At 57.9% G+C, this 18,351-nt stretch overlaps 1 protein-coding gene across 2 annotated transcripts in view; it reads left to right on the forward strand.

Moving 5' to 3' along the window:
- Window positions 1–18,351, forward strand: part of HSF1 (heat shock transcription factor 1) — a 73,742-nt gene that overhangs the window by 37,116 nt on the left and 18,275 nt on the right. For both annotated transcript variants that reach the window (XM_064441938.1, XM_064441936.1), the window contains exons 5-7: window positions 13,236–13,311; window positions 13,699–13,760; window positions 15,191–15,287. In XM_064441938.1, the coding sequence (XP_064298008.1) occupies window positions 13,236–13,311; window positions 13,699–13,760; window positions 15,191–15,287 (235 nt within the window). The remainder of the gene's footprint in view (window positions 1–13,235; window positions 13,312–13,698; window positions 13,761–15,190; window positions 15,288–18,351) is intronic.

An 18,351-nucleotide genomic window follows, 5' to 3' on the forward strand; every position in this document is an offset into this window, starting at 1 on the left:
GCATGTCTGTTCCGCATGTCTGTCCTGGCGTGGAGGAAATGAGGCCCAGTCTGTAGAGCAAGGACGTAAAATTTGTAAGGTGATCTTCTGTGAAATCGCTGGCCAGGTATTCTCCGTGTTTTGCACCCTGCTTTATGAGCCCGCGACACCTCGCGTCGCGTTGCCGCAGCCTGGCCAAGCGGCGCAGGGTGGCGCGGAGCAGGAGGGGACGGCGCGGGCTCCCAAGCCGGGACTGGAATTCCTGTGCCGCTTCTCGAGCTTGCGCTGCAGTCTGAACCAAGCCTTAACTTTTTTTTGTTTTCTGTACACGCGTCAGTTTACAGGCAGACTTGACCCTTACCTCTCGACAGCACCCAGCAGTGATCCGAGGCGCTTCAGAGACCCCGCTGGCTTTGGCCCAGCAAGCCGCGCCGGTGAGGGTAGCGATAGCAAGGAACGTTTTACTTCTTACATATGGGGTTCTTTTTAAAGGACATCTTTGCTGGGAAAGAGCAGCATCTTTGCTGGGAAAGAGCAGCGCCAGCGAACACGCGGAGGTTCGCTGCGGGCAGCGAGCGAGCGTAGATGGATGTACCGTGGGGAAGGGAAGCCTCGCGCGGAGGCTGAGCGAGAGGAATAGCGCTGGGGGTGCCGCACTTAGGAGGAACGGGAGGCTAAAACACGGTGCCTGGAGGCGTGCTGAGCCGAGAGGCGGCGACCGTGCCTGTGTCCGCCTGCCGCGGAAAGCCTGAGGTGCTGCAGCCTGAGACGCGTGGCGTCGGTCGCCGCGGTGCACGCCTGCAGGTCCGGTTGTTCAGGGCAAACTCCGCGCGGAGCAGGTTCCTTACAAGAAATGCGAGGCTTTTTTCCACAAATGTGATTTTTTTTTTTCTTCTCCAGTGAAAACCTGTTTCTCTTCCTTTCGCACCCTGCTCCTGCCCAGAGCTGCTGGGGAGCGAGAGGGTGGCCCATTAGGAAGATCCATCCGTGGTAACAGGACGGAGGCAGCTGGCAAAGAGGAGGCCCGTGTGTCATCCTGCCCAAAGCCCTACAGAGCTCCAGGAAAGCGTGCGGGCAGGCAGCTTCCTGCACCTCTGCGTGGTCTAGTCACCGTGCGGAGCCTTCCTTCTGCCGCTCTGAACAGCTTGGGTGCTTTCTCTGCTGCTCGTGGGCAAAAAAAGGAAGGGATACTCTGCTGTCAGCAAGGAAACGTGGCTGTGCCTTTGCTGTCCGCAGCCGGGGTGGCCAAACCTCTTTGTCAGAAGAGTCTTCTGGAGGCAGTAGTGATCTATATTCTCTTGTGAACCAGGTCTGCCTGCTGGAATCAGAACTAGATGGAGGAGCATCTTGTCCTCAGGGGCCTCATCCGTGTGCAGCTGAGCAGCCATGGATGTCTGTCTGCATAGAAAGAGCCTTTTTTCTTTGTGCACTGTATAGGGTCGGGCAGCTGGACAGCATCTGTGTATTCCTGCTCAAGGGCCTGCATCCTCCTCCGCGGTGTTCTGCCTGTTATTAACTGGCTGTTTCCTACTGAAAGAAGTGGTATTAGGATTAATTACAGCGCTGTTGCTGAGAACCTGTATCGAGCAGTTTTGCGGGGGCTCTACTTCGCAGTTCACTGGTACCTGTCTGGAAATAACGAATTACAATTCTGCCTTGTTGCTGAATTTCCTTTTCAAAATATGTGAGAATGCAGCGAGCAGAGTTAAGTAATGATGTACTCCTGGTTCGGATTTGGAAGTGAGACATCACTGTCAAGGCACTGGTTTCTTGTAGAGCTGCAGTAAATCTTGAAGCATAGCAATGTCTTGCTTGGGGGGGTTATGAGCAGAGGCTCCCCACGCTCGGGGGTGGGATTGCAGGAGCTCAGGAGCGGGCATTCACATAATCCCAGACTGGTGGGGGCTGGGAGGGACCCCTGGAGCTCACCCCATCCCACCCCTGCTGGAGCGGGCACCCCCAGAGCAGGGGCACAGGGCCGCGTCCAGGCGGGGGGTGAATGTCTCCAGGGAAGGGACCCCACAGCCTCTCTGGGCAGCCTGTGCCCCTGCTCGGGCACCCGCACAGGGAAGGGGTTTGTCCTCATGTTCAGGGGGAGCTTCCCGTGTTCCAGCTTGTGCCCGTGGCCCCTTGGCCTGGCGTTGGGCACCGCTGAAAAGAGCCCGGCCCCATCCCCCTGACACCCACCCTTCAGATATTTATAGGCATTGATGAGACCCCCTCAGCCTTCTCTTCTCCCGGCTGAACAAGCCCAGGTCTCTCAGCCTTTCCTCACAAGGGAGATGCTCCAGCCCCTGATCCCCTTGGCAGCTCTGCGCTGGCCTTGCTCCAGCAGCTCCCTGCCCTTCTTGAACTGGGGGGCCCAGAACTGGCCGCAGCCCCCCAGATGTGGCCTCACTGGGGCAGAGCAGAGGGGGAGGAGAACCTCCCTCGCCCTGCTGGCCACGCTCCTTTCCATGCCCCCCAGGACACCGCTGGCCCCCTTGGCCCCAAGGGCCCGGTGCTGGCTCAGGGTCACCTCGCTGCCCCCCAGCACCCCCAGGGCCTCTCAGCAGAGCCGCTCTCCAGCAGGTCCCCCCCAGCCTGTGCCGGTGGTGAAGTGGTCTGTAGCAGCTGTATTCTCTTACAGGGTTTCCATCGTCCCGTCTCGTGTGCTGCAGTAATCTAAGCAAACAATTCCCTCTGGCTTCAGCCCCGCCGGAGCCCCCGTCCCTGGGTTGTGCACGACGAAGGACCAGCTGTTCCCACAAGCCAGCCATGCTCAGAGCGAGGCGATGGTGGCGATGGGCCGCCCAGTCTGCTGCTCCTTCTGGGGTCGCTGGTAACAAAACGACGGCTCGCCTTTGTGCAGGTGCGCTATCGACAGCATCAGCTGGAGCATCTGCCACTTCAAAAAGGAGGTGGCAAGAGCTTTTGCAGGGGAAGGGAAATGAGGCTCCTGGAACTCGGTTACCATTAAGCCTGATTTTATGGAAAGAAGACTGCGTGTGCATAACTGAAGTTTTCCCAAGAGCCAGAAGGGAAAAGGACGCCTGCGTGTCTGGACGTGGCCGCTCGCAGGCCAGGCTGCGGCGCTACTGGAGGAAGGGCCGGGTTTCTGCGCTCTGCTGCGGCTCTCGCCTGTCCCTAATTGCAAGCGTGCTGTTCCTCACTCTTGTGCTCACTGCTTGAGTCTTGTTGGCTGAACCCTTGGCTCTTCCAGCCTTGCGCCGAGGCTGTGGTCCGCGCTTTTATGACCTCTAAATTGGACAATTGTAATGTGTTGTTTTATGGCCTTCCCGTGCAAAGGTTGCACAGGCTCCAGCTGTTCAGAGATTGGGGCCAAAACACTAACTCTCCTACCATGGCCTCCACATGTCAGTCTGGTCCTGGGGGACCTGGGCTGGCTCAGAGTCAAACATCAGCTTGATCTTAAAATTGCTTTGATGGCTTATAATGCTGAGTATAATGTGGGATCTGTGTGTTTTATCTACGCTGCTGCTTTTTATGAGCTTAGTCACCGCTTGAGATCATCTGAAGTCAGTTTTATTGGTCATTCCAAACCATAGGTTAAAGACCTGTGGAGTACTCGTTTTTCAGTGCAGCCATCTAAACCTGAAATTAATTACCACCACAGTCTGACATGCTGATGTTAAAATAACTCAACCCAACTGGCATCTCTTCGCCCCGGTTTGCAGCGTAAGCTGCTTCCCAGCAGGTGCGGGCAGCGTACGGCCTGTAACAGCGCGGGCTCTCCCTGGTGCCCGCCGCTGGGCAGCACTTGCGGGCGTCTCGCCGGCGCTGGAGGCACGGGCACGGTTCGCCCCACCTCTCCGGCTGCCTCGTGCACAGCGCTGGCCTGCTCTCCGTGCCTCGTCTTCCGCTAGTTCGCTCCTCGCAGCCTGTTCCGGAGGAGGAGCTGTTGGGAGTCTTCTAGTGACTTTTGTCGGGTGGTGGTTTGAGGCTGTGCCCCCCGCTGTACCCTGGGGCTGGCAGGAGCGGGTCGCTTTGCTGTTCAGCATCCTTCCGGTCACCTACTCGCTTAAGGAGCAGTAAACTGGTCCGGTTTTCTCTTGATCCTCTACTTTTTCAGAAGAAAAGCCGGGAACGTTGTTTCCTCTGTCCATACTTGTCCAAAATGGTTCAGAGCAACGTACTGAACAAGACAGATTCTGCTGGTTCGCTAGGTAGAGGAGGAGTAGTGCCGTGCTAAAAAAAAAGTGGGTTTGAGGTTTGGTTTACATCAATATTTCGCTGGTAACGTGCTAGCGGGCGTCGCGGCTGCCGCGGCTGAAGTTCCGTGGGCGTCTTATGCTGGGTCACCACAGGGACCTCAAATACTTTGGTCGCAAGCGTAGCGTAACCCGGCGCTCGGGACTGAAGAGGGTCTCCCTGGTACGGCGTTGGTCGTCTTGAGCTGATTTTTCTGGATCAGCTCTTTAAAAAAGCTTCACGCGGCGGAAGAGCCACTCTGCCCGTAGCTAGCCTAGTCCGAGAGCTGCGAATGTGACGGGATCCCAAGGTACGAGTTTTTCAATGGAACCGTGAGCTTGTTCGGACAGGCAGCTCATCTTCAGTGGCGCAGGCGAGTGGGCTCTTCCCCTGGTTGTGTGAGCTGGTGCCACCTGAATATTCTGTGGTGGTTAAAACGATTTCGAAAGGTGAGCTAGTACCAGATCAGTCCCTCCACCTCTGTGAGACCCCGGGCTTAACGAGCGAGTGGCTCTTATCTGGGGTAACGCTTCAGGCTCAAGAGCATCTGTCTGTCGCCTTCCTGCAAAAATCCCCCGATTCCTTCGGCCCCGGAGAGCTGTGGCGTTGCCTCCGTTGCGCTGCGAGACCCAGGCCGACACTGCTCTGCTGCTCCGGTCTGTGACCAGCTCTGAAGGCGTCCCATGTAAGACCTGTTCCTCCCCCCACCTCTCCCTGGGACAGAGGCTCTCCGGAGCGGTTCGCAGTGTGTCGCAGAGCTCTTTCCAGATGTTTTGCTTGAAAATCGAGATTAAATCCTTGCTGGGCAGTGATCAAAACTACTGCTCTGCGGCATGGGTCTCATGGCGTTCTCTTGGACTGCTCCAGGAGGACCTCACAGGTTACGTGCCTCTGCTTGCCTGCGGTGGTCGTGCGACTGGCGGGTCTGACGCCAGCATTTCTCTGAACGCTCTGTTGATTCCCGCAGAATTAGGGAATTCAAGGCGGGAGGCAGTTACGGGTATAATCGATTCACCAGTCAGATATTTCACTGCTGAAACTCTTTGACAGCTCAGGTGGGGAGGGAGCGCGTGTTAGCGTCAGGATTCTTGCCTCGGATGCGGAGCTCCAGCACTTTGAAGACCGCTGCACCTCTGTCTTACAGGTCCTGGTGTTCCTCTGATGCGTTAGTTCATCTGTTTGCGGATGAAAACTTTTGAGGGCTGAGAGTTCTGCAATTCAGTCGCCTTGTGCAGTGAAAATACTCTTCCGTTAAAGGTTATTGTCGTGTGACTCTTAGTTCTTGCTTTGAACGGGTGAACAGATCATTTTTTCCATATTACTCATGGTTTTATGGGGCTCTGACTTATCCCCTTTGATCTCTTCTCCAAGCCTGAAGAACCCTCATGTCTGTGGTCGTTCCTCCTGCAGAGACCTTCCACGCCGCCCTGGTCGCTCGGTCCGTACGACGTCAGCGAGAGCGATGGCGGCGAGGGCCGGCATCCGGGACACCGGCGTGCTGCCGCTTTATTCAGTGCTGTCCGTCCCTTCCTGGCCTTGTTTACCTTCGGCTTCTTCATATGGTGCATCAGTGAGGAAGGTGGAGGAGGGTGTTTGCCTCTGTGATCGAAGGACGTTATTGTTACCTAAACTCCCCACAAAACTAGGTAGACACTTAAAAAGCTTATTTGTAGATTTTTATTTGCCAAGCCAGCAACCTAATAACGCAGCCTGGTGCCGTGTGGCGCTAGCTTTTTACAGAATATTCCGCTTTGTGATTAAGGCGGTGATTTTTGAGCCTTGATGGAACAAAGAAGTCTTTTTTCTTAGGCATAGAAATCCCAGTCTCGTTGCTCTGAGAAAAGGAAATGCCGTTTTCTGTCGTAGAGCAGCGGCAGTTAAAACTCCTGAAATTCTTACCTTTGCGCATGTTGAAAAAGTGGAAACTGGTAAACTGGGAACAGGCACTTTTGGGGGGCCCCAAACATCTCAGTGTTTAGAAGAATACAGAATGAGTGAACCTTTGCGGCTGCAGTTTCTGCACCACACGTACGCCGCAGTCGGCCGTGTCCTTCTCCCCGAAAGGAACACAAATTTGTCTCGTCGAGGGAAAAGGAGCGGAGCGAGTTTTTCCACCCTCCCGGAGGAAAGCTTTCAGCCCTCCTCCCCCCGGCGCCCGTGGAGGCATGCCGTCGCCTTCAGCAGGCTCCTCTGTCCTCACCCTTCTCCCTCCGTTACCGCAAGGTGGGCTGTGAGCTCCGCTGCGGTCCCTGTCCGGCGGCGCAGGCTGCCACTAAGGAGGTGCGGCTTGGGGTCCTCGCCCGCTCGGGCTGTGCAGAGCCAGGTCTGAGCTCCTCCGTGTGCCCTTGCTCACAGTCACAGAGTCCCAGACTGGTGGGGGCTGGGAGGGACCCCTGGAGCTCACCCCGTCCCACCCCCTGCTGGAGCAGGCACCCCCAGAGCAGGGGCACAGGGCCGCGTCCAGGCGGGGGGTGAATGTCTCCAGGGAAGGGACCCCACAGCCTCTCTGGGCAGCCTGTGCCCCTGCTCTGGCACCCGCACGGGGAAGGGGTTTGGCCTCATGTTCAGGGGGAGCTTCCCGTGTTCCAGCTTGTGCCCGTGGCCCCTTGGCCTGGCGTTGGGCACCGCTGGAAAGAGCCCGGCCCCATCCCCCTGACACCCGCCCTTCAGATATTTATAGGCACTGATGAGTTGGAAGAGACTCGGTCTGAAAACCAAACCTTTCCCCTCTCTCTCGGGTGGGTTACGTTGCACGTTTTGAAAACCACTTTTCGTCCCAGTTACCGATACCGCCGCGCCCTGCGTAGCGGTGCTCAAGGTGGCTTGGGGCTTGGAAAACCGGGGGTGTCCGCGGGCACTGTCGCCGCTCCGCCGCTCGCGACACCTTCGCCTGTGGGCTGTCGCTACTTGCAGCCAGGTTGTCTGCAGAAATGACGTGCTGCCTTCTCTCATCCGCTCGCTGGGATAATAAAAAGGAAGCAGAAGCGGCGCTGATAGCCTTTTGATGGGGGTGTTGGGTTTGCGTCCCTGTTGGGTCAGCAGAACGCGGACCGTCCTGGCGTGGGCGGTCATTAACGTTCCATATTCCTGAGCTATTTCCAGACTCTAAAGCAAGAGCCATTTACAGCTATTTCACTCCTTTCCAAGACTGAGTCCCCCCAAAGGTTATACCTGCTGGAGATTAAAGATGGATAGCGCTCGAGCCAGGACTCAAACCAGCTTTTTAGTCTAGTAGCTGATTTAGTGCGAACTAAGACACAGCTGCTTCCTTCTGCCGGACGACCGGTATTACTGGGAATGAACGTCCCTGCTCGGGGCCTCATCCCGCGCGTCACGAGCTCTGCCTCGACACCCTGGCTGGCCCTAAGCTCTGACCCCTTCCCTTACGTGCCGTCTTCCCCGGGGAGGTACGGTACCTCGCGGCATCTGAACCCTGCCCTGTCGAGCTCGCCCGCGTAGCCCGACGCGTCTTCCTCTGGGCATCGCGGATGGCGGCGCAGGCCCTAAAGCCCCGGAGCCGACCGCTCAAGTGTTGATCTTAAAACAATAGCTTCAAAATTAGTTGGAGCAAAGAAGAGTGATCGTTTGCAAGACACCTCAGGATAGGTCTGAGCCGGGGTTTAACTGCAGACGGGAGTTGTGCGAGTGTGGAGTAAGGACTTAAAAACTACCGGGCGTCGAATCTAAGCTCCTCGTCTTCCAGCTCCGTTTCTGACGAGACCGTTCGCAAAGGGCAGGAGGAAAGGAGCAAGGCAAGGACGTAGCGCTGCTCTCCTGGAGCGTCCTGGCACCAGCCTTGTGGGTCGGGGGCTTCCTGACACACAGGCGATGCCCTGGTGCTTGATGGTCCTCAGTTGGTTTGTTTCTCTTTGTGTGATTTTGTCCGACGGCTCCTGGGATCCGGCAGCAGAGGTCTGCATCTTAATTACGTGGTGTCTGGAGAACCGTGTCCCTTTGTTTGTACTGAATCTGCCAGCTGCTGACTTCAGCTGATATCCCTAGCCTCAAATGAGAGGGGAGAGGGAACAGTTGCTCCCTATTCGCCTCCGCTTTGTCTTTTGACTTCGCTGCTGTGGGGCACCGGGTCGGTGCTTTACAGAACCACTCATTCATCGTGTCACGGGTGTCTCTGATCAGCGCCGTCACCTCGGGGCTGGGCCTTTCTCTATGTGCGCTGCTTCGTATTTTTCTGGGTAGTTTTCATCCACCACCGTGTATTGCTCTCGCTCATTTTTACTGCCGTAACTAACACAGACTACCCAGAACCTGCCCTCCCTGAGATCATCCGCGCGTGAAGCGCCCAGCGACAGGGTTTGGTGTTGCTCTCAAAGGCAAAAGCCCCCTCGCTTCGTCCTGACGAGCCTCCCGACCACCGGGACGCGTAACGCGGGGCGGGACGCGCCGCTCTGCGTGCAAACGCGGGTCGCGTGCGGAGGGCTGCAACGCTGCCGCTCACCTGGAGCTCGCCGGAGGCCGTAGCACCTGTGACCCCCGGCTTTGCTCTGGACCCGTGCTGTGCCTACGTGAAGGTCTTTGCCCACGTGGGTGTTTTTCCAAGCAAACAGGGATGTAGCAAGGCCCTTCAGATCTTGACTGGTTTGCTTGGTTAAAATCCAGTTTTACTTTCTATACGCTGTTGTCTGAAGTGCTAGAACATCTAGGTACTGCGCGATGAAGGGATCCGCCGCTTGCTGCAATGCCACGTCTAAATAAATTCTGGACGACCTTGTGGCAGCAGATAAAAATATCGTAGGACAGAAAAAACAGCTCAAATACAACCTCTGTGAGCGTAGAGGGTGTTCACATACGGTCACGGTCGCATGCTGCGGTTGAAAATCATGTATTTTCTAGTGTGAGTCTCCAGGGCAGGAGATGTAAAAATCTTGAACTGAGGCTTTATTTCCATGCACGCTCTTGGTGAGGGCGCATGGTGCAGGTTTCTTTCTGCAGCTGCGTGAAAACTCCAGCCAGAGTAAGGTGACTCTCCCCTGTAGTTACCTGACTGCAAAAGCCTGCTTTTAAGAAAAACGCCGGGCAGCAGCACAGCCCCGACGAGAGCGTGGCCGCTTGCGAGACTGCGTTTTTCTTCAAATTGCAAAATATCGGATAAGAAAAATAGTCATTTATTTCAAAAATTGCCAGCGGTGAAGTGAAGCGCGGCTTTTACCCAGAGTAATTTTATCTGAAAGGAGAGTAACGACCATTTTCCTGAGTGTATACTGGTAATTAAAGCTCTTTGGAAAGGCTGTTTTTCAAGCGGGATGGACGTTTCTCCTGAGGACCCTTGTACAGCCGCGGTGATAAATGAGCGTCTCTCCTGGCTTCGGGAGATAACAAATGTCATTCTCTGTCTGGCAGAAGTGCGCGGGCGTCCCGAGCCCCTGGGCTTCGGCAAGAAGGCGTCCGCTCCCTCCCAACAGCCCCGCGTCAGCTCCGCTCTCACGCTGGGGGGAGACTGGTTTTCTGGGGCGGGGGGTAAACACACATCGAGCTGGGGATTATCCCCACAGCCCCCGTGCCTCCCGCAGCCCTTGTACCTCCCGCACCTCCTGCAGTCCCCGTGCCTCCTGCAGCCCCCGTGCCTCCCGCAGCCCCTTGTGCCTCCCACGGCCCCCGTGCCTCCCGCAGGCCCTTGTGCGTTCCTCACCCTTAGTGCCTCCCGCAGCCCTTGTACCTCCCGCACCTCCTGCAGTCCCCGTGCCTCCCGCAGCCCCCGTGCCTCCCGCAGCCCTCGTACCTCCTGCACCCCTTGTGCCTCCCTCACCCCTTGTGCCTCCCGCAGCCCCCGTGCCTCCCGCAGCCCTCGTACCTCCCACAGCCCTCGTACCTCCTGCACCCCTTGTACCTCCCTCACCCCTTGTGCCTCCCACAGCCCCCGTGCCTCCCGCAGCCCTCGTACCTCCTGCACCCCTTGTACCTCCCTCACCCCTTGTGCCTCCCGCAGCCCCCGTGCCTCCCGCAGCCCTCGTACCTCCTGCACCCCTTGTGCCTCCCTCACCCCTTGTGCCTCCCGCAGCCCCCGTGCCTCCCGCAGCCCTCGTGCCTCCCGCAGACCCCGTGCCTCCCACAGCCCCCGTGCCTCCCGCAGCCCTTGTACCTCCCGCACCTCCTGCAGTCCCCGTGCCTCCCGCAGCTCCCGTGCCTCCCGCAGCCCTCGTACCTCCTGCACCCCTTGTGCCTCCCTCACCCCTTGTGCCTCCCGCAGCCCTCGTGCCTCCCGCAGCCCTCGTGCCTCCCGCAGCCCTCGTACCTCCCGCAGCCCTCGTGCCTCCCGCAGCCCTCGTGCCTCCCGCAGCCCTCGTGCCTCCCTCACCCCTTGTGCCTCCCTCACCCCTTGTGCCTCCCGCAGCCCTCGTACCCCCCGCAGCCCTCGTACCTCCCATGCCTCCCACAGACCCCGTGCCTCCCGCAGCCCCCGTGCCTCCCGCAGCCCCTGTGCCTCCCGCAGCCCCCGTGCCTCCCGCAGCCCCCGTGCCTCCCGCAGCCCCCGTGCCTCCTGCAGCCCCTGTGCCTCCCGCAGACCCCGTGCCTCCCGCAGACCCCGTGCCTCCCGCAGACCCCGTGCCTCCCGCAGACCCTGTGCCTCCCGCAGCCCCCGTGCCTCCCACAGACCCCGTGCCTCCCGCAGACCCCGTGCCTCCCGCAGACCCCGTGCCTCCCGCAGCCCCCGTGCCTCCCGCAGCCCCCGTGCCTCCCGCAGCCCCCGTGCCTCCCGCAGCCCTTGTGTTTCCCACGGCACGCAGCCACCCAGGCAGCTTTCCAGCCGCGGTGGGTGTGTGCTGTGTTATCGGGTACTGTGGGGGGACCGGGCCGGGCAGCCCTTCGCTCATCAGCCAGTGCCACACGCTCCCCGCTGCAGAAGAGGGGAGCCCCTTGTCTTTGGTTTAGATAGGCGTGGACCTGAGCCGCAAACCTTTTTCTAAGGCTGCTGGACCTCGTCCCCGGCTCCAGAAATGTCCCGGCTGCGCAGGGCGAGGGAGGGCACGCCGCGCGTCCCCGAGGAGCAGCGGTTTAAGAGAGGCAGGTGCGGAGCGGGGTCCGGTTTATGCAGTCCCGTAAAATATGGTATAAACAAAACGCTTCAAAGATCTTTTAATAACTCCTGAAATGAAATGTTTGAAACCGGCCCTTGTAAACTCCTCACGGGCATTTAATTGCCTCATAAAACAGTATGCTAAAGAACGTATTAAAGGGGGTTTTCGCTGCTCTCAGATCAGTTTAACCCTTTGGGGACCTTGTGTCCAGCTGTTTCTCTCCCGCTGCCTAATGAGCAGTTACCACCTTCTTTCTTTGCCTTTCATGATCCATGGCTGGCTCTGAGCCACCAGACCTCGACCTCTTTGCGTGGCTCAGGTGTGGCACGGGCGGCGGCCGGTGCTGCGAGGACGGCTTCATCTCCTCCTCCGACCCTTGGGACTGCGGCAGCGGGTGCAGGGCTGCGGCTCTTCCCTTTCTGCCACCGGGGCCCAGCAATTTCTCAACGCGCCTTTCTGTCCCGAGGCGAATCTGGGAGCCGCGTTCAGATGGTCTGTGCCGAGGAAAGCCTGGCTAATTTACAGACCTCCCCAAATCCCCGCTGGGGCCCGGAGCAGCAATCCTCCGTGCGCGTAATTGGCAGCTGGTGCGTGGGGAGCGATGGTGCAGCTGAGATAACCGCAGCTGTACCCGTCGATAGGAGGGCAGCCCCGGCTCCCCAGCCAGGCCCCGGCTCCCGAGTCCCCAGGCTGCTCCGCTTGCCTTTCGGGACACCCTGGGCTTGCTGCCGAAAGCGCCGACCGCTCCTCGCCGTAGCCGAAACGCAGCCCCTTGGTGGTAAGCTCAGCCCTTGCTGCGGGCAAGCAGGCAGCTCGGGACGGCTGCCCCCTCCAAGGGCAAAACGCCTGCTTTACTCAGGCATTTTTTGATGCTTCTGCAAGCGATAGCCTGTTTTGAGAAAGACGCAGTGATTTCGTGGGAGTTTTCCCTCCCTGCGATTTTGTCACCCCCCCTTTTGCTCTGCCGAGGGCTCACCTTGCCCCTGTATCGTCGTCGAGTACGACGGGGAGCCCCGGCTGCCCCGTTCTGGGTCGGCTCTGCCACCGTCCCGCTCCTCTTCCCTGAAGCCCAAGGGAAGCCGTCCAGCCTCCCCTGGCTTGTCACGGCTGGTTCGAAACCCTCCCGGGAGGAAAGTCTCTGAATTAAAATCTGAAAGGGAGATTGTGGCTTGAGCAGTCAAGATCCCGCAAAGGGGGTGGGGAGGGTTCCCCAAAAAAAGCTCCAAATGGCTGGTTTGCTTGGGGAGAAACTCTGGCATTGAGATCCTATCAGTGCTGCGTCACGCAAACATATGACTGGAACCGTATCACCTTTGAGCTTCTTGGAGCTCGAGTAGCTTTAAAATAAGAGAAAACGTTGCAGGTTTATTGCTGATTTCTCCATTGTCTTTTATGTTCACGGAACACACAAACGATCGTTGCTGTTTTCGTTTATGTGCATAGAAAAGCCAAACACGGAGATCTAAAAAGTGTGTAGAGTTTGGGAGTTGCTGCTGCAGGAGAAAATCCGCGGGGTAGGTGCTGAGCAGCTCCTCGGGGCAGCGGTCGTGCAGCCCGCGCTCCATCCCGACGCAGCCGAGGGCTCTGCCGGGGTGCGGAGCTCGCTCCTGCTCGGCTTTCCCCCCGCTGTCTCTAGAGAAGCCGATTTATCACCGGCCCTGTGTGCACCTGGGCTAGATCAAGGAGATTGAGCTCGGTCACCAGGGGCCTTTCCACAAGGGCACAGTAATGGCTTGTAGCAGATGTGAACTGCTCGCTCTCTCTGGGTAAGGCTCTCTGTTACTGCCCACGTGTGAATAGCTGCTGCTTCTGGAGCCGTGCAAGCTAAAATGATGGCAAAGCAAAGTTAATGAACACAATTTCACCCTCAGCCCCAGGAGGCTGTAAATGAGCCCGTATCTGGAGATGTCGGCAAATCCCCCCTGCAATTTTCCAGCTTGCCCCGCGCTTTATTTGCTCTGCCTGAGAGGCTGCGGGTTTTTGGGTTGGTTTGTGGTTTTTTTTCTCAGATGGCTTTTTCTTCTCTTGCAGCGAGAATGAGGCGTTGTGGAGGGAAGTAGCCAGCTTGAGGCAGAAGCATGCTCAGCAGCAGAAAGTTGTCAATAAGGTAAATCCTGCTCTGCCAGACGGAGGGACTGGGACGCTCCTGCGTTCGGGTACGCGGCGATGCAGTGGCCGGGCTGGGCACCTGCCCGATCGGTGGGATGCCGTGGGCGTTACTTCTCTTTAAGAATAATTTTGATCGCCGTGTTTCCTTCCTGTTACCGTGAGGTTCTGCAACGCCAGCGGGGAGAGGCTAAATTCGGGCTGGCAGTGTCACGATGCAGAATTCAGTTGCCACGCCACGGCTTTACCCCTAGCCGTCGCCTCTGCGCCTGGAGCACGCCGCCGTGTCCCCCCTGCCCAGCTCTGGCTCTGCTCTGAGCACGTTTCTGGCCGTGCTTACCCGAGTGCGGCGCACACCGTGACAGCTTTTCCTTTTTTCTCCTCGCAGCTTATCCAGTTTTTGATTTCATTGGTGCAATCCAACCGTATTCTTGGGGTGAAGAGGAAGATGTAAGTCTGCATTTCTACATCCAGATAAAGATTCCCTGTCTGAGAGAATAAAGAGAGGATCAGCAGAGTGGGTCCCCCAGATCTCTGCCTTCTGTAGCAGCCTTGCCAGTGGGGTAGGACTGGACAGCGGTCATTGGGATCATGTGAGCCTTCACGTACTTGCTCCAGCCAAAACCAGCTAACACTGCTATGCAACCGATACCAAGAAGGGTTCGCGATCCAGGCCCCATAAGCCCGTGCAGGACCTACTTCAGAGCTAACCACCGCGCTGTGCGAAGCCGCCGCTGCCCTGCGGCAGCGGGCACAGCGAGGGCCGGGCTCCTGCACTGCTAAAGCAGTCCCCCGGCACTGCCGTGATGTTTCCGTCGTTGCACGGAAAGGGAGACCCCAGACCGTCCAGACCGGCCTCCTGCCGCCGCAGGCTGCTGTGACGCCTTCGCAGGCTAATCGAGCCTGTCCCCAGATGTGCTGGGGATCTCGCCCCTTGCTAGCTGTGCTGGATGACCACTCAGTACTGAAGTACCGCAAGCGATTAAGAGCAATTCCAGAGCTGATTTGTTTTGGCCAGTTAGCAGTTACTTGGTTTTGTCCCAGGATTGTGCTGTAGCGCAACTACTTTCCCCTCCGTAGCTTTTACAGATGGTTCTGGTGTGTCTCATCCGACACTCCGCTAGGCTGAACGGGCCCCGCTCTTCCAGTCTCATCCCTTGAGGTGGGCTCCTCCTCCACCTGATTTTTTGCACTTGTTCACATCTGAACCGGCAGACGCTCCGCTGTGCGCCTGTTCCTGCCCCCACCTTGTCCCGTGTTGCCTGTCGAACGGCAAGGCTGTCCTTTTGTGTCTGAACAGTGCCCGGCGGCACCATATGGCAGACAACACCGCAGAGGCTTGATTAGTATTAATGAAGATAGTGGTTTATATGGTGATAATGTCCAAGACATGCTGAAATGATTTATCTTGTAAGGAGAAAGAGTTTCTCCACAGTCTCAAGTACATGAAAAGGGCCACAGACGTGGTTGTGTCACAGCTGACCACAAGTAATCCATCTTTGGAGCAGTTGGCCATGGAGAAGTGAAGCCAAGCAGAGCACTGACAATGCAGGCCTGCAGAAGGAGGTGACCAGGGACTATAAAGAAGTCCTCTGAGGCCTGTGATTTTACATTTCTGCTCAATAGACTTGCAAAATGTAGCCCAGGGGCCGGTCACGGGGCCTCGTTGTGTTCCCCTGTGTCACGGGGCTGCCTGCTCTGCTGTGCTGACCGTGGCCACTTGCCCCTCCGGGGCGCCCAGACCGGCGTGTTGGCCCCTCGGGTGGGTGCAGGTACCCAGCTCTGGGGTTGGGGTGGTGGGCTCTGCCGGGGGGAGGTGGCGCCCGCGACCCGGTGCCAGCAGCGCGGTAACTCCTGTGGTGTTTGGGAATCTTTTGCAGCCCCCTGATGTTGAACGACAGCAGTTCAGCACATTCCATGCCGAAATACAGTCGCCAGTACTCCCTGGAGCACGTCCACGGCTCATCCCCGTACGCAGTAAGTACGCCGTGCACGCCTGGCCTTGGAGAGGGGGGCGAGGACACCGCTTTGTGGGGAAGGACCCGTTTTGGGCTCTGCTCCAGCTGCTCTTGCCTCTGTACAACCGTTTGCTCACAACCTCTTTGTTTTGTTTGGCAAAGTATTTTAAGGTGGCAGCTGCATTCGAGCTTAGCCAACAGGGGGAGAGCTCTTAGCTGGCAGTTCTCGATGATAGCTGTGATGGGGCCGAGGATTTGGCTTGCAGACCAAGCGAGGAGGTGTCTGAATTCCACTGAAAGCGGAGATGAGTTGAAGCGGTGCCTTCTTGCTTAGCTTACACCTGGCTTGGTCCTTGTTCTGGTTTTGTCACAAACAAACGCGTCTGATGTCCGTCAAACGTTTGCTCATTAATGTGTGACCAGGTATAATTAACATTATTCCCTCTAAAGAAGCCTCGTTCCGGTGAGGGAAGGTGCCGAGGGTCAGAGCCTGGCTGAGACACAGGCCTGGAGCAGCAAAGACCCAAGTGATCCGGGCTGAGTTGTGTCCGCGGAGGTAGGGAGCAGGGTGGAAGAGGTAGGAAAGCCAGCTGGTGCTCGTGCACAGAACAATCCCAACGCAAGCAAGGTTGTGTGGTATTAAAGCCTTGGGAGGAGAGAGCAGGCAGTAGCTTTCGAGGTGAAGGGATCTCCTGCAAGAGGTCATCAATGCAGAGGCCAGAAGAAACGAGTTCATAGTTGGATGTGGCCGTTGTTCAGACCTCGGCCTCGTTACGGCGGGCGAATGCCACGAGTCGTCCAACTGCCGAGGTCCAGGGTGCCCCTCGCCCGGGCGCCTGCGGGGGGTGGCCCCGCGCTGACACGGCGTTGCAGGAGCGGTCGCTGCAAAGGAGTGCGCTGGGCTGTCCTGCAAATTGCTGCTGGATCCCAACAAATTTTGCTGGGATCTGGGTCTGTTCAGCCTGGAGAAGAGAAGGCTGAGGGGGGTCTCATCAGTGCCTATAAATATCTGAAGGGTGGGTGTCAGGGGGATGGGGCCGGGCTCTTTTCAGTGGTGCCCAACGCCAGGCCAAGGGGCCACGGGCACAAGCTGGAACACGGGAAGCTCCCCCTGAACATGAGGACAAACCCCTTCCCTGTGCGGGTGCCAGAGCAGGGGCACAGGCTGCCCAGAGAGGCTGTGGGGTCCCTTCCCTGGAGACATTCACCCCCCGCCTGGACGCGGCCCTGTGCCCCTGCTCTGGGGGTGCCTGCTCCAGCAGGGGTGGGACGGGGTGAGCTCCAGGGGTCCCTCCCAGCCCCCACCAGTCTGGGACTCTGGGATTCTGTGAATCCCGAGGTTTTGCCTGTACTCTCCCATCCTTCCATGCACCTTCAGATGTGCTGATGTTCAACGTGTTCAATGTGTTGGTGTTCAACGGCCAGTGAACACAAGGAGTCTCCGAACCCCTTAATGCTGGCCCTAAATCCTCTTTCAGATGAGCCTCAGACTTGCTCCCAGGCCTGTGTGGGTTGAGTCTGCTCGGCCTCGTAAGCCAGCGGAGGGGAGCGGGGTCGCTCATGCTGCTATTTCCCTTTCGACCTGATAGCTGCACTGTGCCTGCACGTAAACCCTGTTGCCACGGCACTGCATGACGCTTGGAATGCCGAGAACGGCCCGTCTTCGTGCCGTGCAGGTCTCAAACTGTGGGCTCTGACTTACCACGAGGATTGGAAGACTCATCCCGTGCCCTAAGAGCTGGAAAGCCGCGTTCGTGGCACTCCCTGGGGGCGAGCTGGCTGCCTCGGCACTTACTGCTGAGGTGCGACGCGTTTGGTCGCTGTTTGCTTTTCATCGCCTCAGGCCTATGTTAATCCACTAAATCTCATGCCTTGACACGGCTTTTATCGTTTTAGATGCTCTGTTTGATCTGGTTCATATCAGCGTGTGCCCTGGGAAGCTGCACCGCTTAAATTCGGGGCGCCTCTCTTGGTTCCGCGGCACCCCCTTGCCTGGCACGGGAAAGCCAGCTGGTGTTTCTTGGCCAAAGCTGTTGCGTGAATGAATGTGCTTCTTTATACTGCTCCCCTGGCGATGCTGTCGTCCAGGAGCAAGGCTGTACAGCTGGGAACGTAGCTAAGCTTTCAGACTGCTGTTTGTAGCAGAATAAAAGCTGTCCCCGATTCCAAGGTACGGTCCTGCCCACGCTGCTGCAGGGACGGCCTGTTCGGGACGGCGGGTTCAAGCCGCTGGCTCCTGACATCGAGCTGCCCTGGTGTGCCAAGGCGATCCTGATAAATTTTTTAGCAGAGAACCGAAATAGCTAAGGCCCATTAAAGAGCTCTCCTGCGGTCAGACCACCCTCTGTGGAAGCTCTGTGTTCCCGTTCCAGCTCCCGTCTAATCCTGTGATCTCTTCTTTAAAAGTGCCTTTACTCTTGCACGCAGCAAATGCTTACACAGAACCACCGGGAGCTCTTCCAGGTATTACCGGATTGTCCCAATTATGGGAAACGCAGGTGGTCATCTCTCAAACTTCAGTGTTTATGATTTGCAGCTCCAGACAGAACCGAGAAATTATAGCTGGGCAATTTTTCAGAGCGAGCTGCCAACGAGCGCGCTGGATCCCGACGCCGCCGTCGTCCCTGCTTTCACAGTGAAAAAAAAAAAATTGTGTTTTCACATCAAGGCAGTTAACGCGGCGTAAGACCCTCGCGGGGGTGAGGCACGGGCAGCCGCGAGGTAGCTGAGGCTCACGGGGGCTTGATCTGGCACCACTGCTGCCGAGCAGCCGCTCTCCGTGTGCTTCTGCGTAACTACCGCCGCGTCATCGTGCCCTTTTCTGCCCAAGAATGCAAGCTCAGACTTGCAGAAACAACGGGTAGCCCCAAAAACCGTGCTCCGGGCCGGGGCACAGCCGTGCGTTAGGAGGGCAGCGTGCCGCCCGCGCGCCCCTCGGTGCACGTGCTCTGCGCAGCCGCCGCTTCAGCCTTTATAAACGTTTCCGATGGGCGGCTGCCTGTTTGATCGGCGGGCGGGCGGGCGCAGCGCCCCGCGGCAGCGCTCCCGCTCGCGGGACCCGGTCCTCACGGGCGGCAGGCGCG

Source organism: Phalacrocorax carbo, chromosome 2 (assembly GCF_963921805.1).
Source record: "Phalacrocorax carbo chromosome 2, bPhaCar2.1, whole genome shotgun sequence".
Taxonomy (NCBI): domain Eukaryota; kingdom Metazoa; phylum Chordata; class Aves; order Suliformes; family Phalacrocoracidae; genus Phalacrocorax; species Phalacrocorax carbo.